Below are 22312 nucleotides of genomic sequence, written 5' to 3' on the forward strand. Positions count from 1 at the left end.
GCGAGAACTCGATCTTTGTCTGTGATGCTGGGTTTTTGTGTTGTTTACCCACGTAAAGGACTTGGTGGCATAAGATATTTCCACATTTTCACCAATGAGATACTGACTTTCGGAAGTGCCTCCCTACAGAAAAGTGCATGCATGTATAAACAACAGCTATTTTGGTATGAGAATCAATATTAAAACATGACCAATGTAGCCTTACCTAATCTAGCTGTGTCTACATATAACCCTGTGGTAGATTATTTTATCCACACTTGGTACATGTCAGGCAGATTAGCTGTGGCATTGCGATAAGACTGAAATCGTCCAATAGTGAAGGAAAGAAGAGAGATGATTGGACTCCCTGTTGTCATCTGACGTGACTGGGGTCCCAAGTGTTCTTCCTTTTATCCTTGGCCTGCATGTTTTTGCAACTCTTCTCACAAAGACAGGTACAGATTGTGTTTCTTCGTAGCCTAGCAACAGGTCCTCCTCTATAATTTAATATCTGTAGCACAGGTTTCATATCTTCTGATGTGAAGCTGCATAGAATGCACACATACACACACACACACACATATAGACACTATAGAAAGGTACATACCTAACATACATGAATGGAACATCCATAGATCTGAACACAAAAAACACAATGGTTTGTCCTTAGTAGAAGAAACCTGTCATATATAATCCACAAGAGGTTGGTGGCACCTTAATTGGGGAGAATGGGCTCGTGGTAATGACTGGAGCGGCACCAGTGGAATGGTATCAAACACATGGTTTCCATGGTTCCCAGGTGTTTGATGCCAGTCCATTTACACTGTTATGAGCTGTCCTCACATCAGCAGCCTCCACTGATATAATCACTATGCTTTTTTTGCATTTATCAGAAAGCTTTTTTATATTACCACCTAAAAGGAATGTATCAGGTGTGTTATTAGAAGTTCTGGTACTTAGCTTTGGTAGGTAGAAGCTGGTGCAGAAACAGTGAGCAACGGGGAGTGCAGTACGAACCGACACAGGAGAGGGGTATTAAGAGGGGGATAAACTAGGCAACAGAGATCCAGCACTGAGAAATCTTATATTCAAATTACATTTGGAGTGGTAATATTTCAGCAAACCCCATCTGAATGCTGAGGCCGTAGAATTATACACTGAACAAAAATATAAATGCAACATGTAAAGTGTTGGTTCCATGTTTCATGTGTTGAAATAAAAGATCCCAGAAATGTTTCATACGCACAAAAAAATTAAATCTCTCAAGTTTTGTGCACAAATTTGTTTACATCCCTGTTAGTGAACATTTCTCCTTTGCGGAGTTAATCTAACCACTTGACAGGTGTGGCATATCAAGAAACTGATTAAACAGCATGAACACCACACAGGTGCACCTTGTGCTGGAGACAATAAAAGGCCACTCTAAACTTTGCAGTTTTGTCTCACAACACAATGTCACAGATGTCTCAAGTTTTGAGGGAGCGTGCAATCGGCATGCTGACTGCACAAATGTCCACTAGAGCTGTTGCCAGATAATGTAATGTTAATATCTCTACCGTAAGCTTCCTCTAAGTAGTTTTAGAGAATTTGGCAGTACGCCCAACCAGACTCAAGCTACAGACATAAGCTACAGACAATGAACACAACTGCATTTTATTGATGGCAATTTGAATGCACAGAGATACCGTGACGAGATCCCGAGTCCCATTCTCATGTCATTCGCCCGCAGCCATCACCTCATGTTTCAGCATGATAATGCACGGCCCCATGTCGCAAGGATCTGTACAGAAGTACTGGAAGCAGAAAATGTACTAGTTCTTCCATGGCCTGTATATTCACCAGAAATGTCACCCACTGAACATGTTTGGGATGCTCTGGATTGACATGTACGACAGGATGTTTAGGTTCCCGCCAATATCCAGCAAATTCACACAGCTATTGAAGAGGAGTGGGACAATATTCCATAGGCCACAATCAACAGCCTGATCAATTTTATGCGAAGGAGATGTGCTGGCTTTACAAGGCAAATGGTGGTCACACCAGATACTGACTGGTTTTCTAATCCACACCCCTACCTTTTTTAAGGGTATCTGTGACCAACAGATGCCTATCTGTATTCCTAGTCATGTGAAATCATATTTTAGGGCCTAATTTATTTAAATTGACTGATTTCCTTATATGAACATTAACTCAGTAAAATCTCTGAAATTGTTGCACGTTACATTTATTTTTATCATTCTACTGTATTTCTGTGGCGGAGACATGGACCAGCTGTGTAACGGTAGGGACTTACGTCCATACATTACTATTCCCTTGAACTGTGAAACTTACTGTCTTAAGAAAAATTGGAACAGGCCAAGAAGATAAACATTTATTAGGTTGATGTATCAGTCTTTTGCATATGTGGAATATATTACCAATAGAAAACATTGCAAAATAAACAGGCACGTAGGTACACACAGTATGTATTTTTCACAAAGCCTCAAAGGTTGTTTGCAATATACACTGGGTGTACAAAACATTATGAACACCTGCTCCATGAGCCTGACCAGCTGAAAGTTATGATCCCTTATTGATGTCACTTGTTAAATCCACTTCAATCAGGGGTTAAAGAAGTATTTTTGAGACATGGATTGTGTATGTGCCATTTGGAGGGTGAATAGGCAAGACAAAAAAAATGTAAGTGCCTTTGAACAGGGTATGGTAGTAGGTGACAGGCACACTATTTTGTGTCAAGAACTGCAATGCTGCTTGGTTTTTCATGCTCAACAGGTTCCCGTGTGTATCAAGAATGGTCCACCAACAAAAGGGCAGCCGGGGGGTGCAACTCAATATTAGGAAGATGTTCTTAATGTTTTGTACACTCAGTATATATTCCTATACATAAGCAGGCACGGGGGGGGGGGGTGGTATATTGTATATTACCACAAACCCCCAAGGTGCCTTATTGCTATTATAAACTGGTTACCAATGAAATTAGAGCAGTAAAAATACATGTTTTGTCATACAGGTAGTATCTGGTCTGCTATACCAAAGGTGTCAGCCAATCAGCATTCAGGGCTCAAACCACCCAGTTTATAATAGTTACTTTGACCCATCCCTCATTCAAACTTGTACATCTTTTCTCACATCTTTACATTTTATGATGAATAAATACGTTGAACGTGTTCATTATAAAGCTACAGTATGAAACAAAAACATTTTTCTTTTTTTAAACATGCTACATTGATTCCCAGCGAGCGTGTAAATCAATCTAAATGAATATATTTTGGTTTACTATTCCAAACCCAGAATATTTGATTAACAAGCTGATGAGCAAAACCTGCATGAAAGTCTTAAACACTCCAAAGCAGGGTTCCCCAACCAGTGGGGGATTTATTTGGTCGCCCAAGTTTTCTGAGCAAAAATAATAATAAATATACACATAAACACCAGTCAAAGGTTTTGGACACACAAACTCATTCAAAGGTTTAGTTGTGCTATTTTCTACATTGTAAAATAATAGTGAAGACATCAAAACTATGAAATAACACATATGGAATCATGTAGTAACCAAATCGAAATATATTTTATTCTTCAGATTCTTCCACACATCCACCCTTTGCCTTGATGACAGCTTTAAACACTCATGGCATTCTCTCAGCCAGCTTCACCTGGAATGCTTTTCCAAAAGTCTTGCCAAGCACATATGCCAAGCACTTGTTGGCTGCTTTTCCTTCAGTCTGCGGTCCAACTCCTCCCAAACCATCTCAATTGGGTTGAGGTCGACGGATCGTGGAGGCAAGGTCATCTGATGCAGCACTCCATCACTCTCCTTCTTGGTCCAATAGCCATTGCACAGCCTGGAGGTGTGTTGGGTCATTGTCCTGTTGGAAAACAAAATGATAGTCCCACTAAGCGCAAACCTGATATGACATATCCCTGCAGAATGCTCTGGTAGCCATGCCGGTTAAGTGTGCCTTGAATTCTAAATAAATCACCCCCACACCACCTCCTTTATGCTTCACAGTGAGGACCACACATGCAGAGATCGTCTCACTAAAGACACAGCAGTTGGAACCAAAAATCTCAAATTTGGACTCAAATGTCCACCGGTCTAATGTCCATTGCTTGTGTTTCTTGGCCCAAGCAAGTCTCTTCTTAATATTGATGTCCTTTAGTAGTGGTTTCTCTTAAGCAATTCGACCATGAAGGCCTGATTCACACAGTCTCCTCTGAACAATTGATGTTGAGATGTTGAACTCTGTGAAGCATTTATTTGGGCTGCAATGTCTGAGGTGCAGTTAACTCTAATTAACTTTTCCTCTGTAGCAGAGGTAACTCCGGGTATTCCTTTCCTGTGGCGGTCCTCATGAGAGCCAGTTTCATCATAACGCTTGATGGTTTTTGCGACTGCACTTGAAGAAACATTAAAAGTTCTTGAAATGTTACGCATTGACGGACCTTAATGTCTTAAAGTAATGATGGACTGTCGTTTCTCTTTGCTTATTTGAGCTGTTCTTGCCATAATATGGACTTGGTCTTTTACCAAATAGGGCTATCTTCTGTATACCACCCCTACCTTGTCACAACACAATTGATTGGCTCAAACACATTAAGAAAATAAATTCCACAAATGAACTTTAAACAAGGCACACCTGTTAATTGAAATGCATTCCAGATGACTACCACATGAAGCTGGTGTCAAGAGAATGTCATGAGGGTGCAAAGCTGTCATCAAGGCAAAGGATGGCTACTTAGAAGAATCTCAAATATAAAATATATTTTGATTTGTTTAACACTTTTTTGGTTACTACATGAGTCCATAGTTGTAATGTATTCACTATTGTTCTACAATGTAAAAAAATATAAAAATAAAGAAACCGTTGAATAAGTGTGTTCAAACTTTTGACAGGTAGTGTGTGTGGACATAAAATCAGCTCTAAGTGATTGAACTTTCAGAAATCTGTTCCAAAGAATTTCCATGTGGCAAAAAAGAGAGCTATGTGACCGTGCACAAATGTAAGCAAGGTTTGGAATTATTATGCTTTCGTCAAATCGTATATATGTTTGGGCTTCTTGCAGTGATTTTGCAGTCTACAAATTAATTGTAATTATGTTCCAACCACCTGACAATCCACAACAACAAAAAAACAGCCAGCAGCTGAATCAGGTTGATGATCCCTTCTCTAAAGTCAGACCACTGAATTGGTTGACACATTTTTTTCCTAAGCTACGAAGACCATTTTAAACAATTGCAACAACAACAAAAAATGGATAAGACCCTCGGTAGTTGCTACAGCAGTGAATTCAACCCTGACCTCCCAGTGTCCAATCAAACAATCTTACATTCTGTCATCTTATTATTTTGATAGATTCAGAAACATCAACAGCAGCATCAGAGCCATATAGCGATATCTATATAAGCACTCCTACTCTAAGTTGCTCCTCATGCATCCTGGGGTTGCTGCCTGTCTTCTAGAAGGCGCTGTTCCACACGCTGGGCGATGCGCATCAGGTCCTTCAGCACGCTGGGACGGTCCTCCAGCTCCTCATGGAGACACCGAGCAATCTCCAGCCTCCTGTAGTCCTCTGGACGGACCAGGCGCCGCACTACCTGGAGGGCACGATCCTTCAAGCTGAGGACTGAGGGGAGAACACACATACACAGATATGACATAGTTATTAGCTTAAAGAATAATATTCCTTATGTGTGTTCTCAGTGCAGAGTAGTAGTAGTACAAATAATAATGTGTGCTGATCAAAACACAGAACAATGATCTACCAGTCATAATCACCAGTGACCCTGCTGTTACACAGGGAGTACAATTGTACTAAAGTGCCATAAAGGTCCAAACCTCTTAGCAGAGATGCTCACATACAGGGAGACGACACTATTATCGGTGTACAGATGATCTGTACAGGTCAAAGGAGAATTCAAACCTGATGTTTCTCTAACCTGGTAATGTGACGTTAACCTGGACAGCCTGTCCATTCTCCATTGGTTTAGGCAGGAACATCTCTTTACTATTCGCCTTCAGCGCCTCATCTGTCTCTGCATCTCTGAACATCCAAGGATGACCTGATAGAATAAAAACATGGAAAGGCATAAAGACGATACACACCAAGACCAAATACAGCATGCCAAACAAATAAACACGTTTAACGCTTGTGTGAAAACAACCAGGCGTAACTTTGCTAAACTGCGCACTGTAAGGGTATATCTTTATTTTTTGAAAGATTCTCTCGCTTATTTGAAAATTAAGTTCCAAAAGGTTTCCAAAATAGCATCAAAAGTGTGGCGTATTTGCGTTTAGGCAGAGCATCGAGATTGAACCAATGATATGTATTAAGCCTAGATGAAGGCTCCCTGTGAGTAGACCGAGGATAATAAAGAGTGATAGAAATAACGTGTTTCAGTAAGGTTGGCTTCTTAGCATTCATAACCATAGTTATCAACTGTACTGCAGAAATGGAATTAAATTCAGAAAATATATGTTGTGGTGGCAGCTGCGGAGAAGTACTTGAGGGTACAACATTTTACTGCAGAAGAGTTACATTGTGTGCTGAACGATAACGTCCCGTCCTCCCAGGCTGTTGGCCTGTTGTAGGATCAGATAGGGCCAGGTAGTGGAATAGTGGTGAGGTTAATGGGTATAGGGTTAGTTGGTAGGGCCATTTTTCTTCTCTGTTACCCTCCCCTTTTGTGTCACAAAGTTTAATGTATTTACACTCCATAAGAGTGGGAGGTCAAGCCCACACAGTAGGTCACCTAGCAGTTAGTAGAGTTGCGCCAGTAACCGAAAGGTCACTGATTCGAATCCCAAAGCTGACTAGGTGAAAAATCTGCCAATGTGCCCTTGAGCAAGGCACTTAAACCTAATAATTGCTACTGTAAATCACTCTGGATTAGAGCATCTGCAAAAAATGACAAATAAAATAAAAATGTGGACCGATGTTTGTAGATCGCCACAATACCATAGTCGAAAAACCCTAGACAACTGACAGGGGAGAAGATGGTGGAGGCGGATATTTTGTTTGAAACTGAAGGCGCGCCGAGTGGAGATGAGAGTAAGAAGGATTTGACTGCAGTGGCGAACAGGACGGAAAACGTGAGAAGTGGTTGTGAATCTAGTAAAGTCAAGCCTTGCTGACTCTTTTTTTAGTTGGACTGAGGGTTTTGGACCGTTGGCGTAATCTGAGAGATCTGTTTGACGTCTCGATTAATATTATAGATGCATTGGATAAGGTTGCGTCAGAGAGGATAACAAGAAGTGTTTTTTTGTGTGTATCCGAGGAGCATAAGGAGCATGCTTTGCAACTGAAAAATATACCAGATAGGAATGTGTCCAAACCCCTGCAGTGTGACAAATGTAAACTATTTGGGCATGTGTCAAGTGTATGTAGACAATAGGAGTATCGTATGCCAGTTGAGGCGAAATGCTGCAATTGTGGTGGCGAGCATGTACCCTGGTTTCATGAAATGCCCTGTTAGGGTGAAGGAGACAGAGGTGGCAAGAGTAAGGGGCGTCCAGCATGTCTCCTATCCCAAGGCGTTGAGACAAGTGAGAGAACGTTGAAGAAACCATGGTAGTTACTCAGAAACAGGATTCTGATATGTTGCATGTTTAAAAAAGGTGGACTTTGTATTGTTTATTGCATTGGTTATAAACTGTACAGCGCAGTCTGTGTCTGAGAAAAAAGCCATTGTGAGCCTGGCTTAAAGTTCTTTGGGGCCTATGGGGTTTTACAGTAGAGGCATTACAGGGAATCCTGTCGAGGGATGTTATGTTCTCACAGGCTCAAGGATGGGATTTGGAATATGACAAAGAGTGGTGTGGGTTTTTGGATTGATATTGTATGATTTTTTCCCCCATTTCACCTATTTTGTTTTCGTTCACTACACGAACAGTAGTTGGCGGAATGCACTTTTAACGTTTGTTTGCGGACCGACATAATAACAGAAGAAGACTGACGGGGGGGCTGCTTTGAAGCCACCGCGCAACCATTTTGGTAACGTTACTCCATTCGAAAACAATATTTTGGAAGCTATATGAATTCCTTTAATAACAATTAAAATTATATTACAGACACCTTCATGTATACTTGGTTTATTGACAGCTATTGATGACCAATTCTTGAATTAACAGAAAATATAACACTTAATGTTACTCGCTGTGGCTTATTTGCTAACTGGTGCTAGCCAAGCTTCTACCTACCTACGAAGGTGTTCATTTTCATTCCTTTTCCTGGTTGTAAAATATCGTAGAGTTGAGGTTCCCCGCGGAAATTAATCCATACTGGTCGCATGATTCGAGGACTCCGGTTACAAAACACTGCAATCGACGGTATTCCGCTTTTCAGAGACCTTACCAACGGGAGCTGTTCTTGTCCCCCTTGAAACTCTTGAGGCATAACTTGACGTTAGCTAGCAAAAAATAAAAGTATAAATTGATCTAGCAGCTGTAGCTAACAAGATATGTCTTGAAGAAAGTATCATAAACATATAGATAGTCATAAACGCAAAAGCGACATTATAAAGGTAACTTATTTAAAGTTGTTATATCTTGTCTTTTCATGCCAGCCAGCAAGTCGCTTGTGTTTGTTATGTAATTATTTTCCGGTTGAGGAGGGCGTGGAAAGAATGTCTTCACTGAGTGGTCCGTTTTACTGTCAATCAATGGCTCCTGACCAATTACTTACCTCACACAATGTACATTTTTGATACAGAATACCTTCTGATGTCTATTCAGTTATTATTACTTACGTATTGGGAAATAAAGAAACCGTGTGAATTGTAAAGCAGCAGTATTATGACTTGTAAAGCAGAAATCTTGTTAAGTTGTTTTCTAAATGAGCAGCATTTTGTTATACCCTACAGTGGAATTTTCAAAATGCTGTTCACACACACAGAAGACATGCAGATGGATGCAAGTAAAATGGTAATCTCGTCCAACCAGCTGGCTCTGAGTTGTGCTGTTATACTGTAGCAATTGAGCCGAAGGATGTGGTTAATAAAATGTTTGCACAATTACCCTCTTTAGAGGTGAAGGGAGCTTTTTGACATTGCTCTTATATGATTGTTGCAATTTTGCATCTATTTTTGTAGTGAATACAGTTTGAAATGTCTGTCATTACAAACAGGCCAACAACATACCTCTCCTGGCAGCACTTGCAGTGCCTCATGTTTTTTGTTGTTGTTTTTTTTTGCATCACAAAAGGGCTGACTGGGTACATAAACAGGCATTTGAGTCACCTAAATGGTCGACACTTTATCAGGCATACACTGTATACTGTATTCAATAAGCCACATGGCTCGGTGTGAATGGATTTGGAGTGCAGCCTGAGTGTTGTACTGTATTTTATAAAATGTGTTGTTTGGATCATATTGTATTTCCTTATGCTGACTGTGTGCATAGGCTTATTACACTATTCAGCTCCTCCCACTCATCTTTTCCAGAAATTGCTGTCTGTGAAATGTGAAAAATAGATGCTTTAAAGCCAAACCCTCAAAATAGTCAAAAGATGTTAATGGGCGACCGTACCCGAAAGGGAGAGGTGATTAATAAAGCCAGATTGAAAGAGCCCTTACGGTAGTGCCTGATGCTTGCATTCCCAGACATTGAGTGCCGCAACAACACCAGCAGCCAGATACTCATCTTGTGTGTGTAGAATAATTGGGCCATTAATTGACAAAATAGTTCCTAAAGTGCAGAAAAAGGCCAAGAACAAGGTGCACAGTCCTGCACAAATGGATGCATATGGGAAAGTTGAATAAAAGCACTGCAGTCAACTTTAAGTGTGGTTATTGTGAAGTGGAAAGGTCTAGGAGCAACAATGGCTCAGCCGCGAAGTGGCAGGCCACACAAGCTCACAGAACGGGACCACTAAGTGCTGAAGTGTGTAGCATGTAAAAATCGCCTGTCCTCGGTTGCAACACTCACTACCGGATTCCAAACTGCCTCTGGAAGCAACGTTAGCACAATACCTGTTCGTCGGGACCTTCATGAAATGGGTTTCCATGGCCGAGCAGCGTCACACAAGCCTAAGAATACCATGCTCAATGCCAAGCGTCGGCTGGAGTGTTGTAAAAGCTTCACCATCTGGCTGTCCGACACACGAATATGGGTTTGGCGGATGCCAGGAGAACGCTACCTGTCCCAATGCATAGTGCCAACTGTAAAGTTTGGTGTAGGAGTAATAGTGGTCTGGGGATGTTTTTGTGGTTTGGGCTAGGCCCTTTAGTTCCAGTGAAGGGACATCTTAACGCTATAGCATACAAAGACATTCTACACGATTCTGTGCTTTCAACTTTACGGCAACAGATTGGGGAAGGCCCTTTCCTGTTTCAACATGACAATTCCCCCCATGTGTAAAGCGAGGTCCATACATAAGTAGTTTGTCAAGATCAGTGTGGAAGAACTTGACTGTCCTGTACAGAGCCCTCAACCCCATCGAACACCTTAGGGATGGCTCGCTGAAGGCGAGCCAGGTCTAATTGCCCAACATCAGTGCCCGACCTCAATAACTCTCTTGTGGCTGAATGGAAGTAAGTCCCTGCAGCAATATTCTTCTTCCCAGAAGAGCGGAGGCCATTGTAGCAGCAAAGGGGGGACCCACTCCATATTAATGTCCATGATTTTGGTCATGTAGTGTGTATAGTAGTTTAAACTACTGTGTACAAAACATTCTGAAAACCTGCTCTTTCCATGACAGACTATCCAGGGGAAAGCTATGATCCATTATTGATGTCACCTTTTAAATCCATTTCTAAAATCAGTGTAGATGAAGGGGAGGAGACAGGTTATAGAAGGATTATTAAGCCTTGAGACAATTGAGACATAGATTGTGTATGTGTGCCATTCAGAGGGTGAATGGGCAAGACAAAAGATTGAAGTGTCTTTGAATGGGTTGTGGTCGTAGGTGCCAGGCGCACCGGTTTGAGTGTGTCAAGCACTGAAACGTTTTTGGTGTTGTCACGCTCAACAGTTTCCCTTGTGTATCAAGAATGGTCCACCACCCAAACGATATCCAGGCAATGGTTGGCCAGTGGTCAAACAACAGGTAATTGATGAAAGAGAAAAAGGAGGCTGACACAGAGCAGTGCATCTATCAATTTGCAGATGGATACACTGCTGCCATGAAGGGATGTACCTGATTGGCAATGATGTTCAGATATCCTGTGGCATTCAAACATTGATCCACTTTTATCAAGGGACCCAATGTGTTGCATGAAAACACCCTACACCATCACAGCACCACCACCAGCCTGCGATGTTGACACGCGGCATGATGGATGTACTTGTGGTTTTCTTCATACCCTAGTCATCCCATCAGAGTGAAACAGAAGTACCGGGATTCATCAGACCAGGCAATGTTTTTCCAATTCTCCAGCGTGTTTTCGTACCTTAACCCACTGCAATCGCAGTTTTGTTTTTTTGCTGAAAGAAGTGGAACTTTGTAACGTCGTCGGCTGCCTTACCACATTCGTGTCAAGGTAACGATGTGTTGTGCATTATTTTATGGGTCTTTGGGCACCAATGTTGTACTAGACTGTCAGTTGACTAACTGTCGCCTGCCTGTTGCTCTGCACAATTTGCAGCAGGCTCCTTTTTCCTCTTTAATCAATGACCTGTTTTCGACCACTGGCCTGCCATTAGCTGGATGTCCTTTGGCTGGTGGACCATTCTTGATACATACGGGACACTGTTGAGCATGAAAAACCCACCAGTGTTGCAGTTCTTGACACTCAAACCTGTGTGCCTGGCCCCTATTACCATACCCTGTTCCTGTCCCCAGGACATCTTATACAGTTAATCTCTTTTTGTAACGTGTTGAGGCCGGTGTTGTGCCGAAAATCTCCCCCTGCCAGAACCCCCCCCCCCTCATGTGAACACGCACACACTCAATTCTTCATTGCTGTGACTTGCTTGCTAGTTGAGATTTCTGCTCTTCACTCCATTGTCAGTTTTGCCTACATTTCACCGATCTTAGTAGCAGAAAGCATTTTTTATTTGTGTCCTTCAAGGCAGCTGTCAATGATCACATTAGGCTGCGATTCATTTTATTTTTAATGGCGGTTTGATCACGGGGAGAAACTAGTAATGTCTGCAATTTTCAGTTCGGCTATTTGTTTCAAGGGTATTAGTCTATAAATAAATCTCTTTTCCAAAATTCGTCACATCTCCCATGTCTTATTCAACTTATAGTTGTTTTGAAATGTTTATTGCTTGCCAATATTTGACTCCCTCCTCTGTTTAATATAACACACATACATTACTTGTTAATTTTGGTTGCCTATCCTGATATGAAGTTTGTTCTATAGAAAGTATTTGACTCTGATGTGTGCACAGAAAGTATTTGACTCTAGCCACAAAATTAAGGAAATTAGAAGGGGGGGGTGTTTCGGTAAGGCCATTTTCTTGCCTGCCGAGAGTCAAATACTTTCTGTGGCACACACTACTGATCAACATGAGCTACCAAAATGGTTATGAAGTGTGCCAGGCCTTGCAAGTTCCAAGATAGGAGGGGGAGATTTCTGCAGGCAAGAAAATGGCCTTGCTGAAATCCTCCCTCCCCTTCTAATTTCCTTAATATTTTCACTTGAGTCATATACTTTCTGTGGCACACATCAGAGTCAAATACTTTCTATAGAACACACTTCACGTCAGTGTAACAGTATAGCTTCCGTCCCTCTCTTCGCCCCTACCTGGGCTCAAACCAGGGACCCTCTGCACACAACAACAGTCACCCACGAAGCATCGTTACCCATCGCGCCGCAAATGCCAGCTCTTGCAGAGCAAGGGGAACAACTACTTCAGGTCTCAGAACGAGTGACGTGACCCGATTGAAACAGAGCGCACCACCGCTAACTAGCTAGCCATTTCACATCGGTTACATCAGCATAGGCAACCGAAATTAATAATTAATGTATGTGTGTTATATTAGACATAGAGGAGGGAGTAAAATGTTGGCAAGCAATAAACATTTCAGAACAACTACTAGTTGAAAAAGACATGGGAGAGATGACAAATTTTGGCAGAGAGATTTATTTATAGACTTCATGCGAAGGGGGAAGAACTCTGTCAGGGGGAGATTAAGGAGAATGAGATGCTCAATTAGTGTCACGGCTTTCGTTGTGGGAAGGAGGAGCGGACCAAAATGCAGCGTAGTTGTGATTCATTTTATTTAATACAGAAACTATACACGACAAACTAACAAAAGTGCGAAAACCGAAACAGCCCTATCTGGTGCAAAACACAGAGACAGGAACAATCACCCACAAACACACAGTGAAACCCAGGCTACCTAAATATGGTTCCCAATCAGAGACAATGACTAACACCTGCCCCTGATTGAGAACCTTTTCAGGCCAATCACAGAAATAGACAAACAAGACATCCAACATAGAATGCCCACTCAGATCACACCCTGACCAATCAAAACATAGAAACATACAAAGTAAACTATGGCCAGGGCGTGACAATTAGGCTAAAGATGTTGCAGAAATGCTGTATTTGAAGCACCACTCCCTTCTGTTTGCCTGATGTTGCTATGGCAATCAAGCTGTTTTTACCATCCCTGTAACTGTCGCTTCTGCGGAGAAGTAGTTTTCTAAACTAAATCTCATAAGAAGCATTAGCCTCTCGGTCTGATATGCACTTGTGAACACTTGAGTAACCTCCACTCGTTGCAGTAGCGCCATCGTAGCCTTAACCACAGCATATGTTTACCGATATGCCCTTTTTCTTTCAATCAGTTTAATTAGTTATTTTTCAAGGCCTAAGGCAATTTTTCAGTTACATTCCTCAAGTCCAATAAACAAACATGTATCTTTCTAGTACTTATGTAAATTAAAAAGGTTTATTAATGACTTTGAGGGTTAATGTCAAAACAATGTTTATGTAATAAAATTCAAATGTAGACATCATTGACAGGCTCGTGGTCTACCCCTCCTTGTGGGGACTGCAGGGTGTCCGAAACGCCAGTGCTCCGAGGCAACCCGGAAACATTGGCAATATAGCAATGTTTGACTAATTATTTTGCCATCTGTGTTGAATGCTCTAGCCTACATGAGAACCCGGCCCCCAGGCCCAGACCATAGACGGATCAATCAGATCTCTTTCTTGCTCTCTCTCATATAGTCAAATCTCTCTGATCAGGATTAATCCAAGTTAGTGCCCGGTGGCCTCCATGTAATCAGTGTGATGTAAAGGTCCTGTTTGGAAATATGTTTACTGTAAGATGCACAAAACACAGCCATGTGTTAGCTTTCCAATATAGTATTGAGTGTTTATCTCCAATTGGTTAGACTCAAAGATTGTTCCCATTATAGAGGTTACTTACTCTCTGTTGACAACATGGATCCTCTGATCCCACCTTCTCCATATCTCTATCCCCATGGAAGACATACACAGTCTGGACATCCAGGAGGCTGTGTGGAAGTGAACTAGCCCTTGCCTCCCCTTTAGTGGGTAAAACCCAATGATGTGTGACAATGCTGATGTCTATCATAACGCCAGAGGAGGACCTTCAGCTCCCAGGGATTCTGATACAGGGGACGATGTTGAGGGAGTCAGAGAGATTCTCATATTACAGTGCCTTGCAAAAGTATTCGGCCCCCTTGAACTTTGCGACCTTTTGCCACATTTCAGGCTTCAAACATAAAGATATAAAACTGTATTTTTTTGTGAAGTAGAACGAAGTAGAACGATATTTATTGGATATTTCAAACTTTTTTAACAAATCAAAAACTGAAAAATTGGGCATGCAAAATTATTCAGCCCCCTTAAGTTAATACTTGGTAGCTCCACCTTTTTCTGCGATTACAGCTGTAAGTCGCTTGGGGTATGTCTATCAGTTTTGCACAGAGAGATTTTTTCCCATTCCTCCTTGCAAAACAGCTCGAGCTCAATGAGGTTGGATGGAGAGCATTTGTGAACAGCAGTTTTCAGTTCTTTCCACAGATTCTCGATTGGATTCAGGTCTGGACTTTGACTTGGCCATTCTAACACCTGGATATGTTTATTTTTGAACCATTCCATTATATATATATATATATACGGAGACTTGATTACACACAGGTGGATTGTATTTATCATCATTAGTCATTTAGGTCAACATTGGATCATTCAGAGATCCTCACTGAACTTCTGGAGAGAGTTTGCTCTGAAAGTGTTAAATGTACACTTTTTTCAGTGAACACACTTTTTTCAGTGAACAGTGAACAGTATAACACTTTTGAAACTATTAACATCAATCACTGATGGTTATTTTACAGCACTTAGTGTTAATGTCACTCTTACAGAGTGAATTTAACTCCTGAATCAACACTTGAAATGTAACACAACAAAAAAATCAAGACTGGTCAATTTGTTGTGCACATTAATACTTAAGTACGATATTTGTGATAGGCCTCTCGCAAGAGGGACACCAAGTACAAAAGTGTAAGAGTAATTTCTCCTCCAGTGTTTCCAGAGAAAACATCTGTAACCAGCTAGAGTCAACTGTGTGTCTGGAATCAACACTGTCTGTTTCAGAACATCTGGAGGCTGTCAGGAACATTGGCACATGTCCCATGCCCTGTGATGTGTCTGTCTGGATAAGCCAATATAGGGAGGATGAGACTATAGGTCATAGGGTATTAGGGTAGATTGTTATTAGAGGAGTGCATGTATTGTCAGCATTGATCCATTTTGTGGATGGAACACAAAGCATTTGCACAGGCAGGATCTGAACCCTGGTCAAATGGGAATAATCGACATCTTGAAAGTTTCAGTAAGTGGCTGGTGATGTCCAATTGTGCACTCATAGAAATATTATTATTATTATTTAAATGTTACATTCATTCAATTGTTAAACAATGCCACCCACTGCCAGGCATACTGTAGGCCTATGAATTATGATAATTGTATCAAAACATTTTTTAAACCCGTTGTTTATTAGATTTTTATATAACCTGCTCATTTGGGGTTAAGGTTTCAGGAAGCTCAGTTCTGTCTAAATTGGGATGTTCTCATTATCCCAGGAAGCTAATACATAATGACTGGAATTATTCTGTATAAACATGGAGCCACAGAGTTTCTCAAACTGTACAGTCTTTGATTGAGCTCTTCATGGAAAGGGAAACTCTTGAATGGCTGAGACAACTTACAAACACTTGGTGCCTATGTAAACAGTATACCTCGCGCGGTCCAATGTAAACATCCGTTAGCCTATACAGACAGCCGAGCAGCCTGAAGCACTCTAGCCTATGACCGAGCTGTAAATAAAAAATATAAGCGTTGTTAAAAAAACAAATCAATAGTTACATAAAACGTTTTGATAAACGTCTTCATATTTGAGACTTGCCGATAGAGTGGACAGGGCTCTCTATCATGAAAGGTGGCAGTCGCTGTGCGCGCGAACATCTGGAGCTGAAGGATAGCTCCACCCTGCTCCCCGCAAATAATATAAAACCCAGAGCAACAGATGCAACACCTCATCAATAGACTACTAGGTTGCAGCTCATGTCGACCCCTCCCCAACTTCTCCTGCGCACTGCAATCAAACTGAATATCAGTTAAGTTGTCTTTGTTTAAGTTATAAGCCTAAATTTCTTTAACCTGTGGCCCTATGTTTTTTTGATGGGTTGAAATCATTGGGCTAATAGTTATTTGGAGATTTAGGTTATCTAAAATTCTCGGACATTATGTCAGTATTTAAGCATTGATGCATTGTAATTTTGAAAGTTAAATTAGCCTAAAACGCATCTTACTAACTCAGTAGTTTTAGATCAGATATGGTAGGTATATCAAACATTAGTGTAATAGAATATCAAAGTATCTCTGTTAGTCAGTGTATCAATTTGTGTCTTGTTTCTCTGCAGAAGACCGCTCCTGCGTAAAGTTGCTGGCACCCGCCTCTTCGCTCTCCAAACCTGAACCATGTACCCGTTTAATGCCAGTTTCAGTAACTTCAGTCTGATGATGGAGGTTGCGGACATGCCCCGGGATGAGAACCTGGCCAAAGTAGAGATCGCGCTGCTCAGCGTCATCTTCGTCTTTGCCGCTATCCTGAACACGGGTCTACTACTGGTTCTGTGGAAGCGGCGCAAACAGGTATCCAAGATGCGTGTCTTGGTGTTCCACCTTTGCGTTGCAGACCTGGTTGTGGCGTTTTTCCAGGTGTGCCCGCAGCTCATGTGGGACATTACGGACAGATTCATCGGACCGGACCTGGTGTGCCGATTGGTGAAGTATCTGCAGGTCGTAGGCATGTTTGCGTCCACCTACATGATCGTAGTGATGACCATTGACCGCTACCAGGCTATCTGCAACCCTATGGTCAAATTTCAGAGGAGACGCAAGCGCTGGAACATCCCTGTTTGCATCGCCTGGGCGATATCCCTCGTGGGCGGCCTGCCTCAGATCTTCATCTTCTCGCGGGTCCAGGTGGCGCCCGGGGTGTTCGACTGCTGGGCGGACTTTATCCAGCCCTGGGGCTTGAAGACCTACATCACCTGGACCACGATGGTTATCTTTGTCTTGCCCATTTTGACCGTGGTGGTGTGCCAGGTGCGAATCTGTCGAGCCATCCAGAATAACCTTTACTTAAAGACGCACCAGGATGGGGGTAGCGGGGTTGCCTTTCAGCTGCCCTCCAGAACCAGCAGCGTGGCTGGTGTGTCCAAAGCACGAATCAAAACTGTGAAGATGACAGTGGTTATCGTACTTGCCTACATCATCTGCTGGACTCCGTTCTTTACCGTCCAGCTTTGGTCTGTGTGGGACAAGGACGCGCCAACAGAAAGTAAGAACACGGATATCAATCTTATTATAAATGTATAATAAAGTCCCCAAACATGACTGTCAATAGGGCGTTAGGGGTGGCGCCCCACTTGTGATAAAACAATATAGATATTTTATATAGTAATTATTTCTATCAAAAATATATAAGCCTATATATTATATCAATCATGGATTGTGTTTTAAACGCTCATAAAAGTGAGGCAGATGTGTAAATTTTCCTGTTTCAAAAATAGATTGTTCAGTTACTATGCTCATCTGCGACTGCAAGCAGCCTGCATCAGCACCGCCTCGGTGGGCGCATAGGCCATGCTGAATGTTGGGGGGTTTGGGTTTGATTAACCTCGCCCGGGCGCACGTGTAGGTTTGTTTTGCACCGGCTTAAAGTTGACTGCATGAACCAGGTGCCTGCTCTGTCCGCCAGCAAAGTAGTCTCAAAACAAAAGTAATGTAATTCAGCATGTGTAGTTATTAGTAGAATTCTGTGTTTTCCCATGCAAAAGTGGTTGCTTTTGAAAAAAACGCTTGATCTGCTCTATCAGGTATAGATGCTGCTAATGCAAATTGTAATTAACTTGTTAATAAATAATCATAACAGTCAGGAGTGCCTGGGACTTGATAAACTAGACAACAACATCCAAGAAAGGTCGAAGGACAGAGGGATACACTAGCTAGAATTTTCTCATTGCGGATCTGATAGGACAAACAAGCTTGGCCAATTGTATTGTCCCTCAAGGTAGGTGACAGGGTGACTTGTGTGGACAAAAACAGACCAAGATTGGGTGTATCAATCACAAAGGAATAAGAAAATAATTAGCCAGCTACAGTAATTTTGATAAATAGTTTGGATGATTTTCGGGTCAAATGAACCAGTTAGGTTATCTTCCTTTGATAAGTAGCTTGCTAGCTGGTTAACAGTTCACTCTCATGCCAATTTCAAGTCTTTCTAAACTAATATCTGACTAAGGGTGCGTTTGTAAATTCACTCTGGAGTGTCAGAGTGTGCTGAGTGCAGTCAGATTGTCCGTTCATAAATTCAGTGCATTTTGCTCTCGGAGCGTACAGAGCGCACACTGGACGTTCAGGCAGAGGAGTAAGCTTGATGCGAGCGTTCTGACCTCACAACAGCAGTCAAGTGCCTAAGCTAAAGTTAGATAGTTTGCTAGCTACTTCCAGACACAAATGAGAGAAACCCCACTCTGACCATTTTATTTGCCCAAGCAGAGCTGGTTAGACTGTTTTCATGTTATCTAGAGTGTTAGTGACTGGAACTGTGCTGCTGCCAATGTTTACTGACACTGGTCATGTTCGCGGCAGGGTAGCCTAGTGGTTAGAGCGTTGGACTAGTAACCAGAAGGTTGCAATCCCAGAGCTGACAAGGTACAAATCTGTCGTTCTGCCCCTGGACAGGCAGTTCCTAGGCCGTCATTGAAAATAGGAATTTGTTCTTAACTGACTTGCTTAGTTAAATAAAGGTTAAAAAAATAAAATAATAATATTCAGTGGGTGTTGTGTGTTCAGAATTTATGATTGGACAATCTGACAACTCTCTGAATTTACTAATACCAAGATCGGTCTCTGAGCGAACTTTACAAACATACCCTATGTTAGCTAGCTATCCCCAGTTAGATAATGGGTTTTCCCAGTTAGATAATGGGTTTTTACTTATTACATCTGCATGTTATGTTCTCCCTGGTGCACTCATTTGTTCGTGACATGAGCTGCTCGTTCTAAATAGTAGCCTATGATCTAATCTGTTCAAAACAGTGGCAGCAGTGGTCATTTGGTTTTTGACATGCAAAAGTGAAATAGGTGTATTTATCCTGTTGTTCAAATGCACATATTTCTTTATATGTCTTCTCAAATAATCTACTGGTAGTTTGAAAACATGACACCATATTTATGTCATGCTGCTTTGTTGACAACTCCAACCACCTCATGCCCAGGGTATTCACGCCACAGGTACACACCCTCTGATTTAGGCTCGTCTCTTACACGCCAATCAGACCTACAGCATCATTGGACAAAATGGTGCCCAGCATAATCTGGATATGTGTGCAACAAAAAGTTAAACATTCACCTTCTGCTACCATTTCTGTCAAGCCATCTACACATACAATTTGGTGCATACCTTTGATAAATCCAACATATGCACCACACAGAACACACTGCAACTGCCTCTGCAACCATTGGAGGCTGTTGAGGAGGGGACAGCTCATAGTAATGGAAACCAGGTTTGATACCATTCCATTTACTCAATTCCAGCAATTATTATGAACATCCCCCCTCAGCAGCCTCCACTGTCTGCAACGCAATGCTGCAAGGCAAACCCTGCGTTCCATTGGAAATGAATGTACTTCTGGTGTACCAAAACGCAATGACACTGTCGGTGTGATCGAGGCGTAGGGCGCAGTAAATGTGCGTAATATATCCTTGTGTTTGCAGCCGCAACGTTCACCATCCTGATGCTGTTGGCAAGTCTGAACAGCTGCGCCAACCCCTGCATCTACCTGCTCTTCAACGGTCAGCTGCCCAATAAGCTGACGGTGCTGTGCCGAAGGCCTTCCAACGGGAAAGACTCCATTAACTATGAGGCCACAGTGGTCAGCTCGCTCTACATGAGCTTCAAAAGCATCTCCGACTCCAAATAGAACACACAGTTTTCATATTCTCCAGGTATGGGGAAGCAAGTAACTAAAAGGCACGCTTTAGAACCTGAAAGGGTTCTTTGGCTGTCCCCATAAGATAACTCTTTGAAGAGGTTCCATGTAGAACCCGTAACAAAAAAGGGTTTTCCTATGGGGTACTGCCGAAGAACCCTTTTGGTACTCTTTCTTCTAAGAGTGTATGTGCGGAAATACACGCTAAATACTGGGGAATAGTCCACCACTAATGGATGAAGGCAGCTTGTTTGTGATGTGGGCTGGCGCTGGGTGTCACAGAGATATATCACGGTTGTAACACCTCTGGCAGACAACATAGGAATGAGCAACATTAGCTAGATTTCCGACAGTTTTCATGTGAATATGATCAAATCCGCATAAAAACTATATGCGAATTTCCCACTCTGACGGTGTTTCCATCAAATGTACTTGATTGACATGATGCAGATAAAAGGCTGTGTGTGCGTGATCCCGTGGTGCACATAAAATACATTTTGCGGTTAAATGTACCCAAGAAAAAATACAAGTTAAATGAGTTTCCAGCACATTTTCAACTCTACTGATGGTTTTCTAGCTAACAGCGCTATCGTATTTATATTTGTCAAATGGCAGCCAGGCCTTGATTAACATGTCACCAGAAGAAAACCCTCGATATTTATTGGAAAGGAGCATCAAGCTCATCACCTTGCACTTTCACCACCCTGTGAACTTCATCATTTATTTAATCTGTAGCATAATAAACTGCATGCTTTCCCAAAGAGTTGTAGTGGGGGGGGCACACATGTCATTACGTGACTCCAAGTTTACTTCGATATGATAATTATTATATCAATATTTGCGCAGAGCAGTGTTTCCCAACTCCTGTTCTCGAGTACCCACAACAGCACATACATATTTGTTGTAGCACCAGACAAACTCACCTGATTCAACTAATTGAGGGCTTAATGATTAGTTATCAAGTTGAATCAGGTGTGCTTGTCCGGGGTTACAACAAAATGTGTGCTTTTGGGGGTACTCGAGGTTGATTAGTTTCCTACCTTTTTGTGAATAAATGTCTAAATCTAATCTAACACCAGTTAACACCTGCAAACTTTTTGATTGTATAGTGTAGACTACATTTACTGCCTGTGATTGTTTACAAAAATCACATGATCATCTTCAGCTGTTTGGTGCTTTTATGATGCCAGAGAAGTGGTGAAAGAAGCAGTTACAAAATAGAAGGTGTGTGTTCACAGACATTGTCCAATGTTGATGTAACCTAACAAAATACAAGCCAACTGTTTGATGTCTTCTGTGCACATATGAATGACCCCTATGATGTAACTGCAATGATGAGATAGATGTTCTTCTTCTTTGTTTTATTTTCTCGCAGTCATACTGTGTTCAGTCGTGTTTGATCTTGCCTAGCCATCTTGTCTCAAGAGGACCACAATGGAAATAAGTCCTAGACTTTGTGTTATTCTCCATTCTTCAACAATGGAAATAAGTTCCAGACTTTGTGTGTTATCCTCCATGCTTTAACAATGGAAATAAGTTCCAGACTTTATTGTGTGTTATCCTCCATGCTTTAACAATGGAAATAAGTCCTAGACTTTATTGTGTTATTCTCCATGCTTTAACAATGGAAATAAGTCCCAGACTTTGTGTGTTATCCTCCATGCTTTAACAATGGAAATAAGTCCCAGACTTTATTGTGTGTTATCCTCCATGCTTTAACAATGGAAATAAGTTCCAGACTTTATTGTGTGTTATCCTCCATGCTTTAACAATGGAAATAAGTTCCAGACTTTATTGTGTGTTATCCTCCATGCTTTAACAATGGAAATAAGTCCCAGACTTTATTGTGTGTTATCCTCCATGCTTTAACAATGGAAATCTGTCCCAGACTTTGTGTGTTATCCTCCA

At 41.7% G+C, this 22312-nt stretch overlaps 2 protein-coding genes across 3 annotated transcripts; one reads left to right on the forward strand and one right to left on the reverse strand.

The window, feature by feature from the left end:
* Positions 1-2335: 2335 nt before the first annotated feature.
* Positions 2336-8575, reverse strand: vhl (von Hippel-Lindau tumor suppressor). Of its 2 annotated transcripts, XM_064966248.1 has the most exons (4): positions 8178-8575; positions 5918-6040; positions 5395-5604; positions 2336-3845 (listed from the first exon to the last, which is right to left on the reverse strand). In XM_064966248.1, exons 1-3 carry the CDS (start codon positions 8371-8373, stop codon positions 5408-5410), a joined length of 516 nt encoding a protein of 171 aa, XP_064822320.1. In that variant the 5' UTR covers positions 8374-8575; the 3' UTR covers positions 2336-3845; positions 5395-5407. The 2 variants fall into 2 exon arrangements, with proteins under 2 accessions (XP_064822320.1, XP_064822319.1); XM_064966247.1 differs by having other exon boundaries at positions 2336-5604.
* A 7874-nt stretch (positions 8576-16449) lies between these two features.
* LOC135539970 (oxytocin receptor-like) lies at positions 16450-20527 on the forward strand. Its single transcript, XM_064966249.1, has 3 exons — positions 16450-16518; positions 16826-17748; positions 20190-20527. The coding sequence occupies exons 2-3, from the start codon at positions 16884-16886 to the stop codon at positions 20393-20395; spliced, it is 1071 nt and encodes a 356-aa protein (XP_064822321.1). The 5' UTR covers positions 16450-16518; positions 16826-16883; the 3' UTR covers positions 20396-20527.
* The last annotated feature ends 1785 nt before the right edge of the window (positions 20528-22312 follow it).

Source organism: Oncorhynchus masou, chromosome 5 (genome assembly GCF_036934945.1).
Source record: "Oncorhynchus masou masou isolate Uvic2021 chromosome 5, UVic_Omas_1.1, whole genome shotgun sequence".
NCBI lineage: Eukaryota > Metazoa > Chordata > Actinopteri > Salmoniformes > Salmonidae > Oncorhynchus > Oncorhynchus masou.

Excerpts from the sequence above, each read along its gene's own strand:
- vhl (XM_064966248.1), bottom strand. The coding sequence starts at position 8,373 with ATGCCTCAAGAGTTTCAAGGGGGACAAGAACAGCTCCCGTTGGTAAGG. Across the intron at positions 6,041-8,177 it reads GAAAATGAACACCTTCGTAG|GTCATCCTTGGATGTTCAGA; the intron begins GTAGGTAGAAGC and ends TTATTCTATCAG. Across the intron at positions 5,605-5,917 it reads GGTTAACGTCACATTACCAG|TCCTCAGCTTGAAGGATCGT; the intron begins GTTAGAGAAACA and ends TTCTCCCCTCAG.
- LOC135539970 (XM_064966249.1), top strand. The coding sequence starts at position 16,884 with ATGTACCCGTTTAATGCCAGTTTCAGTAACTTCAGTCTGATGATGGAG. Across the intron at positions 17,749-20,189 it reads CAAGGACGCGCCAACAGAAA|CCGCAACGTTCACCATCCTG; the intron begins GTAAGAACACGG and ends TTGTGTTTGCAG.